Genomic DNA, 22062 nt, shown 5'->3' on the forward strand with positions numbered 1-22062 from the left:
GTGCACCGGAAATTTTTCGGGTTTTGTGTTTTGGTTTTGGATTCGGTTCCGCGGCCGTGTTTTGGATTCGGACGCGTTTTGGCAAAACCTCCCTGAAATTTTTTTGTCGGATTCGGGTGTGTTTTGGATTCGGGTGTTTTTTTTTACAAAAACACTCAAAAACAGCTTAAATCATAGAATTTGGGGGTCATTTTGATCACATAGTATTATTAACCTCAATAACCATAATTTACACTCATTTCCAGTCTATTCTGAACACCTCACACCTCACAATATTATTTTTAGTCCTAAAATTTGCACCAAGGTCGCTGGATGACTAAGCTAAGCGACCCAAGTGGCCGACACAAACACCTGGCCCATCTAGGAGTGGCACTGCAGTGTCAGACAGGATGGCACTTCAAAAAAATAGTCCCCAAACAGCACATGATGCAAAGAAAAAAAGAGGCGCAATGAGGTAGCTGTGTGACTAAGCTAAGCGACCCAAGTGGCCGACACAAACACCTGGCCCATCTAGGAGTGGCACTGCAGTGTCAGACAGGATGGCAGATTTAAAAAATAGTCCCCAAACAGCACATGATGCAAAGAAAAAAAGAGGCGCAATGAGGTAGCTGTGTGACTAAGCTAAGCGACCCAAGTGGCCGACACAAACACCTGGCCCATCTAGGAGTGGCACTGCAGTGTCAGACAGGATGGCACTTCAAAAAAATAGTCCCCAAACAGCACATGATGCAAAGAAAAAAAAGAGGCGCAATGAGGTAGCTGTGTGACTAAGCTAAGCGACCCAAGTGGCCGACACAAACACCTGGCCCATCTAGGAGTGGCACTGCAGTGTCAGACAGGATGGCACTTCAAAAAAATAGTCCCCAAACAGCACATGATGCAAAGAAAAAAAAGAGGCGCAATGAGGTAGCTGTGTGACTGAGCTAAGCGACCCAAGTGGCCGACACAAACACCTGGCCCATCTAGGAGTGGCACTGCAGTGTCAGACAGGATGGCAGATTTAAAAAATAGTCCCCAAACAGCACATGATGCAAAGTAAAAAAGAGGCGCAATGAGGTAGCTGTGTGACTAAGCTAAGCGACCCAAGTAGCCGACACAAACACCTGGCCCATCAAGGAGTGGCACTGCAGTGTCAGACAGGATGGCACTTCAAAAAAATAGTCCCCAAACAGCACATGATGCAAAGAAAAATGAAAGAAAAAAGAGGTGCAAGATGGAATTGTCCTTGGGCCCTCCCACCCACCCTTATGTTGTATAAACAGGACATGCACACTTTAACAAACCCATTATTTCAGCGACAGGGTCTGCCACACAACTGTGACTGAAATGACTGGTTGGTTTGGGCCCCCACCAAAAAAGAAGCAATCTCTCCTTGCACAAACTGGCTCTACAGAGGCAAGATGTCCACCTCCTCCTCATCCTCCGATTCCTCACCCCTTTCACTGTGTACATCCCCCTCCTCACAGATTATTAATTCGTCCCCACTGGAATCCACCATCTCAGGTCCCTGTGTACTTTCTGGAGGCAATTGCTGGTGAATGTCTCCACGGAGGAATTGATTATAATTCATTTTGATGAACATCATCTTCTCCACATTTTCTGGAAGTAACCTCGTACGCCGATTGCTGTCAAGGTGAGCGGCTGCACTAAACACTCTTTCGGAGTACACACTGGAGGGGGGCAACTTAGGTAAAATAAAGCCAGTTTCTGCAAGGGCCTCCAAATTGCCTCTTTTTCCTGCCAGTATACGTACGGACTGTCTGACGTGCCTACTTGGATGCGGTCACTCATATAATCCTCCACCATTCTTTCAATGGTGACAGAATCATATGCAGTGACAGTAGACGACATGTCAGTAATCGTTGGCAGGTCCTTCAGTCCGGACCAGATGTCAGCACTCGCTCCAGACTGCCCTGCATCACCGCCAGCGGGTGGGCTCGGAATTCTTAGCTTTTTCCTCGCAGCCCCAGTTGTGGGAGAATGTGAAGGAGGAGCTGTTGACGGGTCACGTTCCGCTTGACTTGACAATTTTGTCACCAGCAGGTCTTTGAACCTCTGCAGACTTGTGTCTGCCGGAAAGAGAGATACAACGTAGGTTTTAAATCTAGGATCGAGCACGGTGGCCAAAATGTAGTGCTCTGATTTCAACAGATTGACCACCCGTGAATCCTGGTTAAGCGAATTAAGGGCTCCATCCACAAGTCCCACATGCCTAGCGGAATTGCTCTGTTTTAGCTCCTCCTTCAATGTCTCCAGCTTCTTCTGCAAAAGCCTGATGAGGGGAATGACCTGACTCAGGCTGGCAGTGTCTGAACTGACTTCACGTGTGGCAAGTTCAAAGGGTTGCAGAACCTTGCACAACGTTGAAATCATTCTCCACTGCGCTTGAGTCAGGTGCATTCCCCCTCCTTTGCCTATATCGTAGGCAGATGTATAGGCTTGAATGGCCTTTTGCTGCTCCTCCATCCTCTGAAGCATATAGAGGGTTGAATTCCACCTCTTTACCACCTCTTGCTTCAGATGATGGCAGGGCAGGTTCAGGAGTGTTTGCTGGTGCTCCAGTCTTCGGCACGCGGTGGCTGAATGCCGAAAGTGGCCCGCAATTCTTCGGGCCACCAACAGCATCTCTTGCACGCCCCTGTCGTTTTTTAAATAATTCTGCACCACCAAATTCAATGTATGTGCAAAACATGGGACGTGCTGGAATTTGCCCACATGTAATGCACGCACAATATTGCTGGCGTTGTCCGATGTCACAAATCCCCAGGAGAGTCCAATTGGGGTAAGCCATTCTGCGATGATGTTCCTTAGTTTCCGTAAGAGGTTGTCAGCTGTGTGCCTCTTATGGAAAGCGGTGATACAAAGCGTAGCCTGCCTAGGAACGAGTTGGTGTTTGCGAGATGCTGCTACTGGTGCCGCCGCTGCTGTTCTTGCTGCGGGAGGCATTACATCTACCCAGTGGGCTGTCACAGTCATATAGTCCTGAGTCTGCCCTGCTCCACTTGTCCACATGTCCGTGGTTAAGTGGACATTGGGTACAACTGCATTTTTTAGGACACTGGTGACTCTTTTTCAGACGTCTGTGTACATTTTCGGTATCGCCTGCCTAGAGAAATGGAACCTAGATGGTATTTGGTACCGGGGACACAGTACCTCAATCAATTCTCTAGTTCCCTGTGAATTAACGGTGGATACCGGAAACACGTTTCTCACCACCCAGGCTGCCAAGGCCTGAGTTATCCGCTTTGCAGCAGGATGACTGCTGTGATATTTCATCTTCCTCGCAAAGGACTGTTGGACAGTCAATTGCTTACTGGAAGTAGTACAAGTGGTCTTCCGACTTCCCCTCTGGGATGACGATCGACTCCCAGCAGCAACAACAGCAGCGCCAGCAGCAGTAGGCGATACACTCAACATGCATCGGAGGAATCCCAGGCAGGAGAGGACTCGTCAGACTTGACAGTGACATGGCCTGCAGGACTATTGGCTTTCCTGTGTAAGGTGGAAATTGACACTGAGGGAGTTGGTGGTGTGGTTTGCAGGAGCTTGGTTACAAGAGGAAGGGATTTAGTGGTCAGTGGACTACTTCCGCTATCACCCAAAGTTTTTGAACTTGTCACTGACTTATGATGAATGCGCTCCAGGTGACGTATAAGGGAGGATGTTCCTAGGTGGTTAACGTCCTTACCCCTACTTATTACAGCTTGACAAAGGCAACACACGGCTTGACACCAGTTGTCCGCATTTCTGTTGAAATAATTCCACACTGAAGAGGTGATTTTTTTTTTGTATTTTGACCAGGCATGTCAATGGCCATATTCGTCCCACGGACAACAGGTGTCTCCCCGGGTGCCTGACTTAAACAAACCACCTCACCATCAGAATCCTCCTTGTCAATTTCCTCCCCAGCGCCAGCAACACCCATATCCTCATCCTGGTGTACTTCAACAGTGACATCTTCAATTTGACTATCAGGAACTGGACTGCGGGTGCTCCTTCCAGCACTTGCAGGGGGCGTGCAAATGGTGGAAGGCGCCACCTCTTCCCGTCCAGTGTTGGGAAGGTCAGGCATCGCAACCGACACAATTGGACTCTCCTTGGGGATTGTTAGGGTCTCCTGCCCTGTGCTGCCACGTCGTCATGGCAACCGGGAGACAAGTGCTAGTGGAGTAACCTGAGCGCAGCTGATACTCCGGTTCGGGTCTTTTGCTGTGCAGTGGTTATAGGCTCTGTGCACGGCAGGGGATCCGGTGCTGGTTTTTGTGCTCACAGTCTGTGAGGTCTGAGTGGGGCGTGGACAGCACCTGCTTTATAAGGCCTCTTTTCAGGGTAAGCAGATGCTGCTGAATCTTTGTTGGTTAGTCAGTTCATGAACGTTAGCCAGTACTGTGTAGCTTTGTATTTGTTTGTTGCTTACTGCAAATAGGCCTGGGAATTTGGTATTACACTCTGCCAATCCAGACCTAGCAGTAAGACTGGAGTCAGTCGTTTAGCTTGCTGGGGTTCTGTTACTACCCTGTGAACTTAGCAAGTTTGCGGCTGTATTCTAAGACTTGCCTGTCTAATCCTGTCTCACTGTGCTAGGTGTCAGGGGTCAGTTTAGTGGCAGTAAGCTAAAACCTGTGCACTGCAAGTGAGAATTTGGATTGTGGAGATTCTCCTTGTGTCTATCATTCCATCTCTGACCAAGGAGTTTACTGCCACACCCGTTGGTAACCCTTTAGGGTTTTGCTGTTGCCCTTAGCAACAGCATTTCGGGTACTCTACGTATTAAAACACAACATCTTGCTTTTTCCATCTTAGCAGTTCTAATACAAGGGAGATACCCAGTTCCTTAGCCTCTGGGCTTCTCTGTTCACTTTGTGTGTATTTTGTTACCCTATCACCTTCTGTGTACGTTATGTCATATCCCCCAGTTTGTCTGTGAGTCCATCTGTTTTGCATAACAGTTCAAACACCAGTACATTCCTGCAGACACTGGAGTGCATAACAGTTCTGACACCAGTACTTTCCTGCTGGCACTGGTGTGCATAACAGGGATTTGTGATTTAGAAGAACGCACAGTTCTTTGCTGTGCTTTTGCCATCTTAACTCTTTTACGTTTTCTAGCAGGAGGATGAGTGCTTCCATCCTCATGTGAAGCTGAACCACTAGCCATGAACATAGGCCAGGCCCTCAGCCGTTCCTTGCCACTCCGTGTCGCAAATGGCACATTGGCAAGTTTACGCTTCTCCTCAGACGATTTTGATTTAGATTTTTGGGTCATTTTACTGAGCTTTATTTTTTTTTTATTTTACATGCTCTCTACTATGACATTGGTCATCGGCCTTGGCAGACGACGTTGATGGCATTTCATCGTCTCGGCCATGACTAGTGGCAGCAGCTTCAGCACGAGGTGGAAGTGGATCTTGATCTTTCCCTATTTTACCCTCCACATTTTTGTTCTCCATTTTTTAATGTGTGGAATTATATGCCAGTATCAATAGCAATGGCCTACTACTATATATACTGCGCACAACTGAAATGCACCACAGGTAGGGATGGATAGTATACTTGATGACACAGAGGTAGGTAGAGCAGTGGCCTTCTGTACCGTACTGCTATATATTATATACTGGTGGTCAGCAAAATTATGCACTGTCCTCCTACTATATATATACTGTGCAAAACTTAAGTGCACCACAGGTATGGATGGATAGTATACTTGACGACACAGAGGTAGGTAGAGCAGTGGCCTACTGTACCGTACTGCTATATATTATATACGGGTGGTCAGCAAAATTATGCACTGTCCTCCTACTATATATATACTGTGCAAAACTTAAATGCACCACAGGTATGGATGGGATAGTATACTTGACGACACAGAGGTAGGTAGAGCAGTGGCCTACTGTACCGTACTGCTATATATTATATACTGGTGGTCAGCAAAATTATGCACTGTCCTCCTACTATATATATACTGTGCAAAACTTAAATGCATCACAGGTATGGATGGGATAGTATACTTGACGACACAGAGGTAGGTAGAGCAGTGGCCTACTGTACCGTACTGCTATATATTATATACTGGTGGTCAGCAACATTATGCACTGTCCTCCTACTATATATATACTGTGCATAACTTAAATGTACCACAGGTATGGATGGATATTATACTTGACGACACAGAGGTAGGTAGAGCAGTGGCCTACTGTACCGTACTGCTATATATTATATACTGGTGGTCAGCAAAGTTATGCACTGTCCTCCTACTATATATATATATATATATATATATACTGCGCAAAACTTAAATGCACCACAGGTATGGATGGGATAGTATACTTGATGACACAGAGGTAGGTAGAGCAGTGGCCTACTGTACCGTACTGCTATATATTATATACTGGTGGTCAGCAACATTATGCACTGTCCTCCTACTATATAAATACTGTGCATAACTTAAATGCACCACAGGTATGGATGGATATTATACTTGATGACACAGAGGTAGGTAGAGCAGTGGCCTACTGTACCGTACTGCTATATATTATATACTGGTGGTCAGCAAAATTATGCACTGTCCTCCTACTATATATATATATATATATATATATATATATACTGCGCAAAACTTAAATGCACCACAGGTATGGATGGGATAGTATACTTGACGACACAGAGGTAGGTAAAGCAGTAACCTACTGTACCGTTATATATTATATACTGGTGATCAGCAAAATTATGCACTGTCCTCCTACTATATATATAGTACTGTGCAAAACTTAAATGCACCACAGGTATGGATGGATAGTATACTTGACGACACAGAGGTAGAGCAGTGGACTACTGTACCATACTGCTATATATATACTGGTGGTCAGCAAAATTCTGCACTGTCCTCCTACTATATACTACAATGCAGCACAGATATGGAGCGTTTTTCAGGCAGAGAACGTATAATACTGGTAGTCACTGGTCAGCAAAACTCTGCACTGTCCTCCTACTATATAATACTGCTGGTCCCCAGTCCCCACAATAAAGCAATTAGCACACTGAGCACAGATATTTGCAGCACACTGAGCACAGATATGGAGCGTTTTTCAGGCAGAGAACGTAGATATTTGCAGCACACTGAGCACAGATATTTGCAGCACACTGAGCACAGATATTTGCAGCACACTGAGCACAGATATTTGCAGCACACTGAGCAGATATTTGCAGCACACTGAACATAGAAACTGAGAGGACGCCAGCCACGTCCTCTCACGATCATCTCCAATGCACGAGTGAAAAATGGCTGCGACGCGCGGCTCCTTATATAGAATACGAATCTCGCGAGAATCCGACCGCGGGATGATGAAGTTCGGGCGCGCTCGGGTTAACCGAGCAAGGCGGGAGGATCCGAGTTGCTCGGAACAGTGCAAAAAAAGGTGAAGTTCGGGCAGGTTCGGATCCCGAGGAACCGAACCCGCTCATCACTAATAATAATAATAATAATAATAACTGTATTTCTCTAACGTCCTAGTGGATGCTGGGAACTCCGAAAGGACCATGGGGAATAGCGGCTCCGCAGGAGACTGGGCACAACTAAAAGAAAGCTTTTAGACTACCTGGTGTGCACTGGCTCCTCCCACCATGACCCTCCTCCAAGCCTCAGTTAGATTTCTGTGCCCGGCCGAGCTGGATGCACACTAGGGGCTCTCCTGAGCTCCTAGAAAGAAAGTTTATTTTAGGTTTTTTATTTTACAGTGAGACCTGCTGGCAACAGGCTCACTGCATCGAGGGACTAAGGGGAGAAGAAGCGAACCTACCTGCTTGCAGCTAGCTTGGGCTTCTTAGGCTACTGGACACCATTAGCTCCAGAGGGATCGACCGCATGGAACTGGCCTTGGTGTTCGTTCCCGGAGCCGCGCCGCCGTCCCCCTTACAGAGCCAGAAGCAAGAAGAGGTCCGGAAAATCGGCGGCAGAAGACATCAGTCTTCACCAAGGTAGCGCACAGCACTGCAGCTGTGCGCCATTGCTCCTCATGCACACTTCACACTCCGGTCACTGAGGGTGCAGGGCGCTGGGGGGGCGCCCTGAGCAGCAATAAAAACACCTTGGCTGGCAAATATATCACAATATATAGCCCCAGAGGCTATATATGTGATAAATACCCCTGCCAGAATCCATAAAAAAGCGGGAGAAAAGTCCGCGAAAAAGGGGCGGAGCTATCTCCCTCAGCACACTGGCGCCATTTTCTCTTCACAGTGCAATTGGAAGACAGCTCCCCAGGCTCTCCCCTGTAGTTTGCAGGCTCAAAGGGTTAAAAAGAGAGGGGGGGCACTAAATTTAGGCGCAATATTGTATATACAAGCAGCTATTGGGAAAAATTCACTCAATATAGTGTTAATCCCTAAATTATATAGCGCTCTGGTGTGTGCTGGCATACTCTCTCTCTGTCTCCCCAAAGGGCTGTGTGGGGTCCTGACCTCAGTCAGAGCATTCCCTGTGTGTGTGCGGTGTGTCGGTACGGCTGTGTCGACACGTTTGATGAGGAGGCTTATGTGATGGCAGAGCAGATGCCGATAAATGTGATGTCGCCCCCTGTGGGGCCGACACCAGAGTGGATGGATAGGTGGAAGGTATAAACCGACAGTGTCAACTCCTTACATAAAAGGCTGGATGACGTAACAGCTATGGGACAGCCGGCTTCTCAGCCCGCGCCTGCCCAGGCGTCTCAAAGGCCATCAGGGGCTCAAAAACGCCCGCTCCCTCAGATGGCAGACACAGATGTCGACACGGAGTCTGACTCCAGTGTCGACGAGGTTGAGACATATACACAATCCACTAGGAACATCCGTTACATGATCCCGGCAATAAAAAATGTGTTACACATTTCTGACATTAACCCAAGTACCACTAAAAAAGGGTTTTTTGTTTGGGGAGAAAAAGCAGGCAGTGTTTTGTTCCCCCATCAAATGAGTGAATGAAGTGTGAAAAAGCGTGGGTTCCCCCGATAAGAAACTGGTAATTTCTAAAAAGTTACTGTTGGCGCACCCTTTCCCGCCAGAGGATAAATTACGCTGGGAGATATCCCCTAGGGTGGATAAGGCGCTCACACGTTGGTCAAAAAAGGTGGCACTGCCGTCTTAGGATACGGCCACTTTGAAGGTACCTGCTGATAAAAAGCAGGAGGCTATCCTGAAGTCTGTATTTACACACTCAGGTACTAGACTGAGACCTGCAGATAGTGCTGCTGCAGCGTGGTCTGTAACCCTGTCAAACAGGGATACTATTTTGCGAACATAAGACGTCGTCTTATATATGGGGGATGCACAGAGGGATATTTTGCCGGCTGGCATCCAGAATTAATGCAATGTCCATTCTGTCAGGAGGGTATTAGAGACCCGACACTGGACAGGTGATGCTGACTTTAAAAGGCACATAGAGCCTTATAAGGGTGAGGAATTGTTTGGGGATGGTCTCTGGGACCTCGTATCCACAGCAACAGCTGGGAAGAAATTTTTTTTACCTCAGGTTTCCTCACAGCCTAAGAAAGCACTGTATTATCAGGTACAGTCCTTTCGGCTTCAGAAAAGCAAGCGGGTAAAAGGCGCTTCCTTTCTGCACAGAGACGAGGGAAGAGGGAAAAAGCTGCACCAGTCAGCCAGTTCCCAGAATCAAAATTCTTCCCCCGCTTCCTCTGAATCCACCGCATGACGCGGGGGCTCCACAGGCGTAGCCAGGTACGGTGGGGGGCCGCCTCAAAAATTTCAGCGATCAGTGGGCTCGCTCACGGGTGGATCCCTGGATCCTTCAAGTAGTATCTCAGGGGTACAAGCTGGAATTCGAGGCGTCTCCCCCCCGCCGTTTCCTCAAATCTGCCTTGCCGACAACTCCCTCAGGCAGGGAGGCTGTGCTAGAGGCAATTCACAAGCTGTATTCCCAGCAGGTGATAGTCAAGGTGCCCCTACTTCAACAAGGACGGGGTTACTATTCCACACTGTTTGTAGTACCGAAACCGGACGGTTCGGTGAGACCCATTTTAAATTTGAAATCCTTGAACACATACATAAAAAGATTCAAGTTCAAGATGGAATCGCTCAGGGCGGTTATTGCAAGCCTGGAGGAGGGGGATTACATGGTATCCCTGGACATCAAGGAGGCTTACCTACATGTCCCCATTTACCATCCTCACCAGGAGTACCTCAGATTTGTGGTACAGGATTGCCATTACCAATTCCAAACACTGCCGTTTGGACTGTCCACGGCACCGAGGGTCTTTACCAAGGTAATGGCAGAAATGATGATACTCCTTCGAAAAAGGGAGTTTTAATTATCCCGTACTTGGACGATCTCCTTATAAAGGCGAGGTCCAAGGAGCAGTTGTTGGTCGGAGTAGCACTATCTCGGGAAGTGCTACAACAGCACGGATGGATTCTATACATTCCAAAGTCACAGCTGGTTCCTACCACACGCCTACTGTTCCTGGGGATGGTTCTGGACACAGAACAGAAAAAAGTGTTTCTCCCGCAGGAGAAAGCCAAGGAGCTGTCATCTCTAGTCAGAGACCTCCTGAAACCAAAACAGGTATCGGTGCATCACTGCACACGAGTCCTGGGAAAAATGGTAGCTTCTTACGAAGCAAAATTCCATTCGGCAGGTTCCATGCAAGAACCTTTCAGTGGGACCTCTTGGACAAGTGGTCGGGATCGCATCTTCAGATGCATCGGCTGATAACCCTGTCTCCAAGGACCAGGGTATCTCTACTGTGGTGGCTGCAGAGTGCTCATCTTCAAGAGGGCCGCAGATTCGGCATACAGGACTGGGTCCTGGTAACCACGGATGCCAGCCTTCGAGGCTGGGGGGCAGTCACACAGGGAAGAAATTTCCAAGGACTTTGGTCAAGTCAGGAGTCGTCCCTACACATAAATATTCTGGAACTGAGGGCCATTTACAATGCCCTAAGTCTGGCAAGGCCTCTGCTTCAAAACCAGCCGGTACTGATCCAATCAGACAACATCAGGGCAGTCGCCCATGTAAACCGACAGGGCGGCACAAGAAGCAGGATGGCGATGGCAGAAGCAACAAGGATTCTCCGATGGGCGGAAAATCACGTCTTAGCACTGTCAGCAGTGTTCATTCCGGGAGTGGACAACTGGGAAGCAGACTTCCTCAGCAGACACGACCTACACCCGGGAGAGTGGGGACTTCATCCAGAAGTCTGCCAACTGTTGGTAAGCCGTTGGGAAAGGCCACAGGTGGACATGATGGCGTCCCGCCTAAACAAAAAAACTAGATATTGCGCCAGGTCAAGGGACCCTCAGGCAATAGCTGTGGACGCTCTAGTGACACCGTGGGTGTACCAGTCGGTTATGTATTCCCTCCTCTGCCTCTCATACCAAAGGTACTGAGAATAATAAGAAAACGAGGAGTAAGAACGATACTCGTGGTTCCGGATGGGCCAAGAAGAGCTTGGTACCCAGAACTTCAAGAAATGATATCAGAGGACCCATGGCCTCTACCGCTCAGACAGGATCTGCTACAGCAGGGGCCCTGTCGGTTCGAAGACTTACCGCGGCTGTGTTTGACGGCATGGCGGTTGAATTCCGGATCCTAAAGGAAAAGGGCATTCCGGAGGAAGTCATTCCTACGCTGATAAAAGCCAGGAAAGAAGTAACCGCAAACCATTATCACCGTATTTGGCGAAAATATGTTGCGTGGTGTGAGGCCAGGAAGGCCCCAACAGAGGAATGTCAGCTGAGTCGTTTTCTGCACTTCCTACAGTCAGGAGTGACTATGGGCCTAAACTTGGGTTCCATTAAGGTCCAGATTTCGGCTCTGTCGATTTTCTTCCAGAAAGAACTGGCTTCACTGCCTGGAGTTCAGACATTTGTAAAGGGAGTGCTACATATTCAGCCCCCTTTTGTGCCTCCTGTGGCACCTTGGGATCTCAACGTGGTGTTGAGTTCCCTAAAATCACATTGGTTTGAGCCACTTAAAACTGTGGATTTGAAATATATCACGTGGAAAATGGTCATGTTATTGGCCTTGGCTTCGGCCAGGCGTGTGTCAGAATGGGCGGCTTTGTCATGTAAAAGCCCTTATCTGATTTTCCATATGGATAGGGCAGAATTGAGGACTCGTTCCCAGTTTCTCCCTAAGGTGGTATCAGCTTTTCACTTGAACCAACCTATTGTAGTGCCTGCGGCTACTAGGGACTTGGAAGATTCCAAGTTACTGGACGTAGTCAGGCCCTTAAAAAATTATATTCCAGGACGGCTGGAGTCAGGAAAACTGACTCGCTTTTTATCCTGTAGGCACCCAACAAAATAGGTGCTCCTGCTTCTAAGCAGACTATTGCTCGCTGAATTTGTAGCACAATTCAGCTGGAGCATTCTGCGGCTGGATTGCCGCATCCTAAATCAGTAAAAGCCCATTCCACGAGGAAAGTGGGCTCATCTTGGGCGGCTGCCCGAGGGGTCTCGGCTTTACAACTTTGCCGAGCTGTAACTTGGTCAGGGGCAAACACGTTTGCTAAATTCTACAAATTTGATACCCTGGCTGAGGAGGACCTTGAGTTCTCTCATTCGGTGCTGCAGAGTCATCCGCACTCTCCCGCCCGTTTGGGAGCTTTGGTATAATCCCCATGGTCCTTTCGGAGTTCCCAGCATCCACTAGGACGTTAGAGAAAATAAGATTTTACTCACCGGTAAATCTATTTCTCGTAGTCCGTAGTGGATGCTGGGCGCCCATCCCAAGTGCGGATTGTCTGCTATACTTGTATATAGTTATTGTTAACTAAAGGGTTATTGTTATGAGCCATCTGTTGAGAGGCTCAGTTATGTTTCATACTGTTAACTGGATATGGTATCACGAGTTATACGGTGTGATTGGTGTGGCTGGTATGAGTCTTACCCGGGATTCAAAATCCTTCCTTATTGTGTCAGCTCTTCCGGGCACAGTATCCTAACTGAGGCTTGGAGGAGGGTCATGGTGGGAGGAGCCAGTGCACACCAGGTAGTCTAAAAGCTTTCTTTTAGTTGTGCCCAGTCTCCTGCGGAGCCGCTATTCCCCATGGTCCTTTCGGAGTTCCCAGCATCCACTACGGACTACGAGAAATAGATTTACCGGTGAGTAAAATCTTATTTTATATAGCGTACTTTCTCCAATAGGACTCAAGGCGCTTAACAGATACATAGCATAATATAGTACAGAAAATAATGAAGTACAGAACAGCTTTTCATAAAATACAGAAGCATGTAGATACTAAGAGGACATTATGGAAATGCTAAGTGAACAGGAAAGTCTTGAGTCTACTTTTGAAGGATTCTATAGTTGGGGCCTCTCGCACTGTGCGGGGAAGTGAGTTCCATAGAGTCAGAGCATCCATAGATGTCACTAGGATATAGTGACATCACAGAGACACAGATGACATTACTTATTCCACCTGTCAGTTCACTAGGACGCAGTTACATCACAGAGACTCAAGTGGCGTTCCTTATTCCATCTGTCAATTCACTAGAACTCAGTGACATCACAGAGCCACAAATATCGTCCGTTATTCCACCTGTCAATTCACCAGGATGCAGTGACATCACAGAGACGCAAGTGGTGTTACTTATTCTGCCTGTCAATCAACTAGGATGCAGTGACATCTCAGAGACACAGATGACGTTACTTATTCCACCTTTCAGTTCACTACGGTGCAATGACATCACAGAGCTACAAGTGATGTTACTTATTCCGCCTGTCAATTCACTAGGATGCAGTGACATCACAGAGATGCAAGTGGCATCCCTTATTCTGCATGCCAATTCGCTAGGATGCAGTGACATCACAGAGCAACAAGTGACATTACTATTCTACCTGTCAGTTCACTAGGGCGCAGTGACATCACAGAGACACAAGTGGCATCACTGATTCCTAGCTTGCTTGGGGCATATCGCAACATGATTGGGCCTAGCAAGGCTGTAACTGTTGATCTACATCTGATGGGGGAGGGGTAAATTCAGTTGAATAATTACAATATCAGACCATGGGGGTCATTAAGACCTGAACGCAGCCACGTGTTTGTAGTACGCAGCGGCTGCATTAGGGTGGTCTGCGCATGGCCAGTGTACAGTATAGTCAGCTTTACTAAACCAGACCTAACTCAATGCTGACTCAGATGAAGGCCTAGTAGAATTTAATCCTAACATAAGCCACTCCCTAGGAGAAGAACTGGAACACATGATAGTGCACCCTGTACTTATGCTTATGTTTTTTATTTGCTTTCTCAAGTCGCAGTGTGTCACTGTAATACCAGAGGGCACTGCAAGGTCGAAGTGGACAAGATGGAAGGTATGCCAACAGTTTCATCAGCCTTGGGCATCACCTTAGGCACCCTGGGTGTTATAGGTATGTATGAAGCCATATATAATACAACAATTGTGTCATTCCTTCTGTGACATGTATTATCTTTATCATCCTCTGCAATTACTAGTCATGGAAGATAATGATATCTTTATTTATGGTGACCATGTTAGGATATACCTCTCATCCATGTGACACGTTAGGACATACATCCATGTGACCAGGTTAGGAAATACCTCTCATCCATGTGACCACATTAGGACATACCTCATCCATGTGACCACATTAGGACACACCTCATCCATGTGACCACGTTAGGACATTCATACATGTGACCAGGTTTGGACATACCTCTCCTCCATGTGACCACTTTAGGACATACACCTCATCCATGTTACCATGTTTGGACATACCTCTACTCCATGTGACCACGTTAAGACATACCTCTCATCTATGTGACCACATTAGAACATACTTCTCATTCATGTGGCCACGTACGGTCATACCTCATCCACGTGACCATGTTAGGGCACAACTCATCCATGTGACCACTTTAGAACATACATCCATGTGACCAGGTTAGGAAATACCTCTCATCCATGTGACCACATTAGAACATACCTCATCCATGTGACCACATTAGGACATACCTCATCCATGTGGCCATCTAAAGACATACCTCTCATCCATGTGACCACGCTAGGACATACCTGTCATCCGTGTGATCACACTAGGACATACCTCTCATCCATGTGACCACGTTGGGACATACATCTCAACCATGTGACCACGTTAGGACATACCTCTCATCCATGTGACCACATTAGGACATACCTCATCCATGTGACCATCTAAGGACATACCTCTCATCCATGTGGTCACATTAGGACATACCTCATCAATGTGGCCATGTTAGGACATACCTGTTACCCATGTGGCCATGTTAGGACATACCTGTCACCCATGTTGCCATGTTAGGACATACCTCTCATCCATGTGACCATGCTAGGACATACCTCTTATCCATGTGATCACACTAGGACATACCTCTCATCTATGTAACCACGTTGGGACATACCTCTCATCCATGTGACCACGATAGGACATATCTCATTCATGTGACCACGTTAGGACATACCCCTCCTCCATGTGATCAATTTAGGACATACACCTAATCCATGTGATCACATTAGAACATACCTCATCCATGTGACCACATTAGGACACACCTAATCCATGTGACCACGTTAGGACATTCATCCATGTGACCAGGTTCAGACATACCTCTCCTCCATGCGACCACTTTAGGATATACACCTCATCCATGTGATCATGTTAAGACATACCTCATCCATGTGACCACACTAGGACACACCTCATCCATGTGACCATGTTAGAACGTTCATCCATGTGACCAGGTTAGGACATACCTTTCCTCCATGTGACCATGTTAAGACATACCCCTCATCTGTGTGACCACATTAGGACATACCTCTCATCCATGTGGCCACGTACGGACATACCTCATTCATGTGACCATGTTAGGACATACTTCATCCACGTGACCATGTTAGGACATACCTCTCATCCATGTGACCACGTTACGACATACAGCTCCTAGATTGAACCACATTAGGACATACCTCTCATCCATGTGACATTAGGACATACCTCTCCTCAATGTGACCACGTTAGAACATACTCGTCATCCATGTGGCCATGTTAGGACATGCCGCTCAGCCATGTGAGCACGTTCCATGTGAGCACGTTAGGCTATACCCTTCATCCATGTGACCACATTAGGACATACAACCATGTGACCACGTTTGCTCATACCTCTTATCCATGTGACCTTTCTGTGGGCACAGAACATCTCTGTGATTTCACATACGCATTGTGGCCTAATTACTGTAGATTGTAAATACTATAGAACGTGATATATATATATATATATATATACCAATGGTATGTGTGGAGAACACAACAAAATGTCAGTGAAATCTGTTTTATTCCAGGCTTCTTTCTCATCATAATCTTCACCCGCCTGGCTCTTGCACCACCCAACAAGAAGACTGACACCCCCGATACCATTCCTTTACAGAGCACAGCGTAAAGGGACCTCCGCCACCATTCTGCAGCCATCACCAACTGGTTTTCTCTGTCTAATGTTTATCCATTATTCTGTATGATTTCATTTTTACCTTTTATTTGATTTTGAGCTCCTTGGCATCTACTGTATAATATAATTTGCCTGTATACAACCATGACCATCCACAGCGATAGTAAATGTATCCACTATCTCTCCGTAATAAATGCAGTGGGGTAAAGCGTACATACACAAACAATACAGTACAGTCAGAGAGTGACAGGGGGGAGCTAGGTAGTAGCTAGGGTCAGCAGGCATTGGTGAGAAAGGGCTACACCATAAATAAGTAAAAATATAAGAAATCTGAAATAAATAAGTTGTGTTTTAGTGATGGTACCGCTGTAAACATATTAAGGTTGGATCAAATGCAACTGCAAAATACAAAAATGGCAGCTTACGATGACATTGACCGGATGCGCCTCGCGGCCTGTGCAAAGCGATGACAGATTTCTCGCAGGACCTCGGCCAATAGAGTAACCGCTTGTTACTGATTACACCCACTGTGCAGTGGGCGGGTAGTTTGCGGTAACCTCCAGGTCCTACCACCGGCCCTGGTACTGCTTGCTGCTTTGTTTCAGTAGACACAATGCTGGCATGCCTCCTAATTGGCGTTGGCTGATTCCCACTGGTCCCTCGCCTGGATCTGGCCCCGCACGGTAGCTGGCAGATAGCGGAGCTTGGAGACACTTGGCTCACTCCAGGACAGCGGGGAAATGGAATGGCGTTTGCACAGTTCTGTTTGTTACAGGATATGGATGCACTCATTGTAAAGGCAAGATGTTTATTGCTCAAAAAGTCTTAACAAAGATTATGTCTGTCGCTAAAGGTGCTAAGGACCATTCACAGCATCCAAGATGTTACAGCACCATTCTCCTCTCAGTCAGAGGATATCCCTCTGTATCACAGGGCTCACATGTCCTCTTTTTATAATCAGGAAACACCAGAGGCGGATTGGCCACAGGCCCCCACAGGGAAGATTCCCGGTGGGCCGGCGCACCCGTGGGGCCTGTTTTGTTTGAGGACATGTGGTCCTTTTTATAGACATAATGAATAAGATGCTAAATAATTTGCATATATGAAAATTACTCTGCCACTTAGCCTGTGATTGCAGATGATCTAGTGTATGTTCTCTCTGACTGCTTGGCTGACATACAGTAAAATATTGAGTGAATAGTGATTGGGATACGGTTGGTTGAATAAGCAAGAAAATATATCTTTCTAAAGAATTATATAGTTTCCTAAATTCTAAAGGTGTATCATATAATGTGCTCATAATATTCAATTTTATTTCCTTTTAACTTCCTCTTGATGCTGGACTTCCCCACTATCTGGATAGACTTGTGGGGAGGGTGCTGCTGCCGGGTGTGGCTCATCAAATCGACAGTGTCTAGGTCGACAATGTTTAGGTTGACCACTATAGGTCGACAGTCACTAGGTCGACATGGATGGAAGGTCGACAGGGTTTCTAGGTCGACATGTGCTAGGTCGACAGGTCTAAATGTCGACATGAGGATTTTATTTCTTTTTTGTGTCGTTTTCTTCGTAGAGTGACCGGGATCCCAAATTAGTGCACCGCGTCCCCGCGCATGGCTCGCTTCGCTTGCCATGCTTCGGGCATGGTGCCTTCGCTCCGCTACCGCTTCGCTCGGCACACTTTACCGTTCCAATCGTAGTCTACGTGGATTGTTAAGTATGAAAAAATTCAAAAAAAGAAAAAAAAAATGTGAAAAACTCATGTCGACCTTTAGACCTGTCGACCTAGCACATGTCGACCTAGAAACCCTGTCGACCTTCCATCCATGTCGACCTAGTGACTGTCGATCTATAGTGGTCGACCTAAACATTGTCGACCTAGACACTGTCCATCTTCAGACCGGATCCCGCTGCTGCCATGGCCCGTGGCTAGACCTTACACCTCTGGTGCTGCCCATGTGGGGCCACTAGTACAAATTTTTCCAGGGCCGCTTTTTGTTCCCAAACCGCCCCTGGGAGACACAGTGTAGCATGGTGAAATCCTCCCATAGTTTTCTTGGATACCAAGCGGACCAACTATCCCAAAATGTAAATACAACTCACATTACACAGGAACTGGTAATTTGCATTCCTCCTTTGATATATTTATCACACAGAATCAAAGATTCTATGTAGTTTACGCAGCCATAGTGTTTGCATTCGACTTCCTTAACTGTACAGGAAATCTTTGGTTCTAAACCTACTTGACACTTTTCATACTTGCCTACCCTCCCCGAATGGCCGGGAGGCTCCTGAAAAACGGGTGACCCTCCCGGCCCCCCGGAAGAGCAGGCAAGTCTCCCGATTTACGGGGGTCACCCCCTGCCCGCCGCCCACTTAACGAGTAAAGTGGGCGGTCCGGGCAGGCGATGACGCGATTCAACAAGAATCGTAACCACGCCCCCTGCTGTATAATGCCTGTAATCGCGGCATTACACAGCGGGGGGGGGGGGGCTTAAATGACGCGTTCCAAAAGCCACGCCCCGTTCCGCCTCCGGTCCGCCCCGGCCCACCTCCGCCCCGCCCCCCTTGCACGTCACCTGACTGCCAGCCCCCCCTGCTGAGCCGACGGGCTGCTCTCTCCCGGAGAGAGCAGCCCAGAAGTCGGTAAGTATGCTTTACATAGAGAGACACAGATGTCTCATTCATTAACCTCTTTCCACAGCAAAAGTCTGCACATAACCTGGGGTGAGCACACTGACCGCTGATCATTATCAATGCCTTGTTATATACCTCTTTTAGACCTAAATCGCAGGTCGCAGCCGGGAGCCTGACACGGATGCTACCCGGCTGCGACCTGCGTCAGTCCCCTTTCCCACCGCAGTCATCAGCCCGGCATATTGCCGGCTTGGTGACGTTGCCTGTGACGCGGCGAGGGCGGCGCTTGGAGATCACATGATGTACATTGTAAACGGGAAGCCGGGTCGATGCGACCGGCTACCATTTACACTGCACAGTTTGCCGGATTGAACACGTGTTCAACCCTGCAAACTACCCGAGTTGGAATACTGGGTCACTCGACCTTGATTATTCCAACTCGCCCCTTTTACACCGAGCAGCAACACGGCTTATGCACGTTCATGTGCAATAACCCGTGTTATATGCTGGCGGTGTAAAAGGGGTATTAATCACCCGGCCTCCTGCTGAGAAAGGGACAATTCCTTCTCCAGTACTGTCATAGTAGGTGCATACCTTTAAAATACGTTTAAACACATTTTAAATATAAATACATTAAAGCATGCAATTCTACAACCATGTATATAGCACTAAATATAACATGTTAAAACCTATACATTTACAGGATATGGCGTCTAGCACTGATTCGTCCATTTAAAAAGAGGCAAATATGTCACGAGTTTATAATGTGCAACAGGTCTCAGGCCACAATGATTTTATGTTGTGCAACTTCACTTAATTACCTGCCAATCACATTAGCAGGCACAAACCGCAGGTAATGGGAGGTACCTGGTGTGCGGATTCTCCAGAAAATGTGAGTGGTGGAAACAGTAAAAGGCATCACCTCTGGCTCACTAGCCCTTTATAAACTACACCCTAATTTATTTACAATTTTATAGGTTTTCTCCAAAAAATGCTGCTCAGTTATAGACTCATCCTATATAATAAAAGGTCCTCACCTCTGTGGGGGGAATTCAAGTGTTTTGCGTGGTGGCAGCCACTAGAGGACGTGCAATAGAGCACTTCAAGTGTTGCTCCGTTCGGGCGTGCATAGCCGCTGGTGCTGACATTACACTTACGTCGTTCCCTCATTTTGACGGGCTGGTTAATAGTTTATATCATACTTGTAAGTGAGGGGATATCTGGATGGGAGGTTCCCATTACATTGCACAAAGTGCATTCGTAATTGCACATCCCTGCCAGAGCACATCTAAAATGTGCAAAACGCAACTCATTATATAAAGAAGTATTCTGGCACTGCATACCTGCCAGAGTCCATTTGTGGAGAGTAAAAAGCTCTACTACAATCCACAAAGTTGGGGTCTCCAAGCTCATCCTCCTGGACCTCTCTGCTACTTTTGACACTGGTGATAATGCTCTTCTCCGGCACACCCTTATTCTATTGGCCTTTGCGTCTCTGTTCTCTCTTGGTTCCCTTCCTACCTCACCAAACTCCCCTCTGTTTCTGCCTACAGCTCATCCTCTTTGTGTACCCACTGGACTCTTATAAAGCTCTAGCTTTTGCCCTTTGCTTTTCACATTTTCCTGGATAATTGACACTTTTGGTCTAGCGTGTACATTTACACACATACACACACCTATCCGTCCATCCCCTTTTCTCTATATATTCAACACTAACAGAAGCACACAAAGTCTAAATTTAACCCATCATCTTCCCTCTTCCTAGAGACTACCAAACCCCCTCCCCCCACATCTCTCTCCCCATGGACAAGAACTACATACTCCAACATTCCAAACTCCATCATGTCCTTCACTTTCCACATCCTGCCTTTCTACAAACTCTGCTACTTTAACCTTTGAAGCATCACTAAGTTATCAACTCTGAAGCTACCAATTTTCTCCCTCCTAGACCACTACTGCAACCTTCCCCGATCACTCCCTCTCACCCATTTCTCATCACTTCAATCCATCCTCAGTCTGGCAATGAGACAGATTTTTCCCTCCTGTCACTCCTTGTTTGTCTCCCGGTTCTTCAAAGCCTTCTAGCATCCGACTTAACTGTACCGTAAGAGTCCCGGCATCTGTCTGCGCACATTCTCCCTTTGCCCATCCCTCTAGCACAGTGGTTCTCAAACTCGGTCCTCAGGACCCCACACAGTGCATGTTTTGCAGGTAACCCAGCAGGTGCACAGGTGTATTAATTACTCACTGACACATTTTAAAAGGTCCACAGGTGGAGCTAATTATTTCACTTGTGATTTTGTGAGGAGACCTGCAAAACATGCACTGTGTGGGGTCCTGAGGACCGAGTTTGAGAACCTGTGCTCTAGCAGATGGGCAAAACCATGGGGGTCGTTCCGAGTTGCTCACTCAGTAGCTACTTTTTGCAGCCATGCAAATGCTAAGTCGCCGCCCACTGGAGAGTGTATATTTGCTGTGCAAGGGTGCGATCGCATGTGCAGCCGAGCGGTACAAAAATAGCTTGTGCGGGTGTCTGACGTCAATTCTGGGACCAGACAGGCTGAAGTGATCGCAACGGCTGAGTAAATCCTTGGCTACTCAGAAACTGCAAAAGATCTTTTTGTACCGCTCGGCTGCACATGCGTTCGCACACTTGCACAGCTAAAATACACTCCCCTGTAGGCGGCGACTATCTGATCGCAGCGCTGCAAAAAACTGCTTGCGCGCGATCAGGTCTGAATTAGGCCCAATGTGCGTTTTTGCATTAATACCCCTCAAACAACTATTTTGAAATCTACATCCATTAAGTGCCAACAAAGAATGAGTCTGAGGAAGAATTGTTTAATCAGACTTTCTTCCCATGAAGATCAATGCATTTCCCTGAGGCTACACAATATAATCAATCTCCTTATTTTCAATAATTAGTTTTACATAGAAATCTATTTATGTTTTTTTCCATCTCCTGAAACATACAAAACTAATT

General features: G+C 47.1%; 1 protein-coding gene across 1 annotated transcript in view; it reads left to right on the forward strand.

Annotated features, from left to right (window-relative positions):
• The window catches only part of CDH16 (cadherin 16), a 297936-nt gene extending 280326 nt beyond the window's left edge, over nt 1-17610 (forward strand). The window contains exons 14-15 of the mRNA XM_063946223.1: nt 14252-14368; nt 16339-17610. Of these exons, the coding sequence (XP_063802293.1) occupies nt 14252-14368; nt 16339-16436 (215 nt within the window). The 3' untranslated portion in view covers nt 16437-17610. The remainder of the gene's footprint in view (nt 1-14251; nt 14369-16338) is intronic.
• Nucleotides 17611-22062: the final 4452 nt, after the last annotated feature.

This window comes from Pseudophryne corroboree, chromosome 11 (genome assembly GCF_028390025.1).
Source record: "Pseudophryne corroboree isolate aPseCor3 chromosome 11, aPseCor3.hap2, whole genome shotgun sequence".
Taxonomy (NCBI): domain Eukaryota; kingdom Metazoa; phylum Chordata; class Amphibia; order Anura; family Myobatrachidae; genus Pseudophryne; species Pseudophryne corroboree.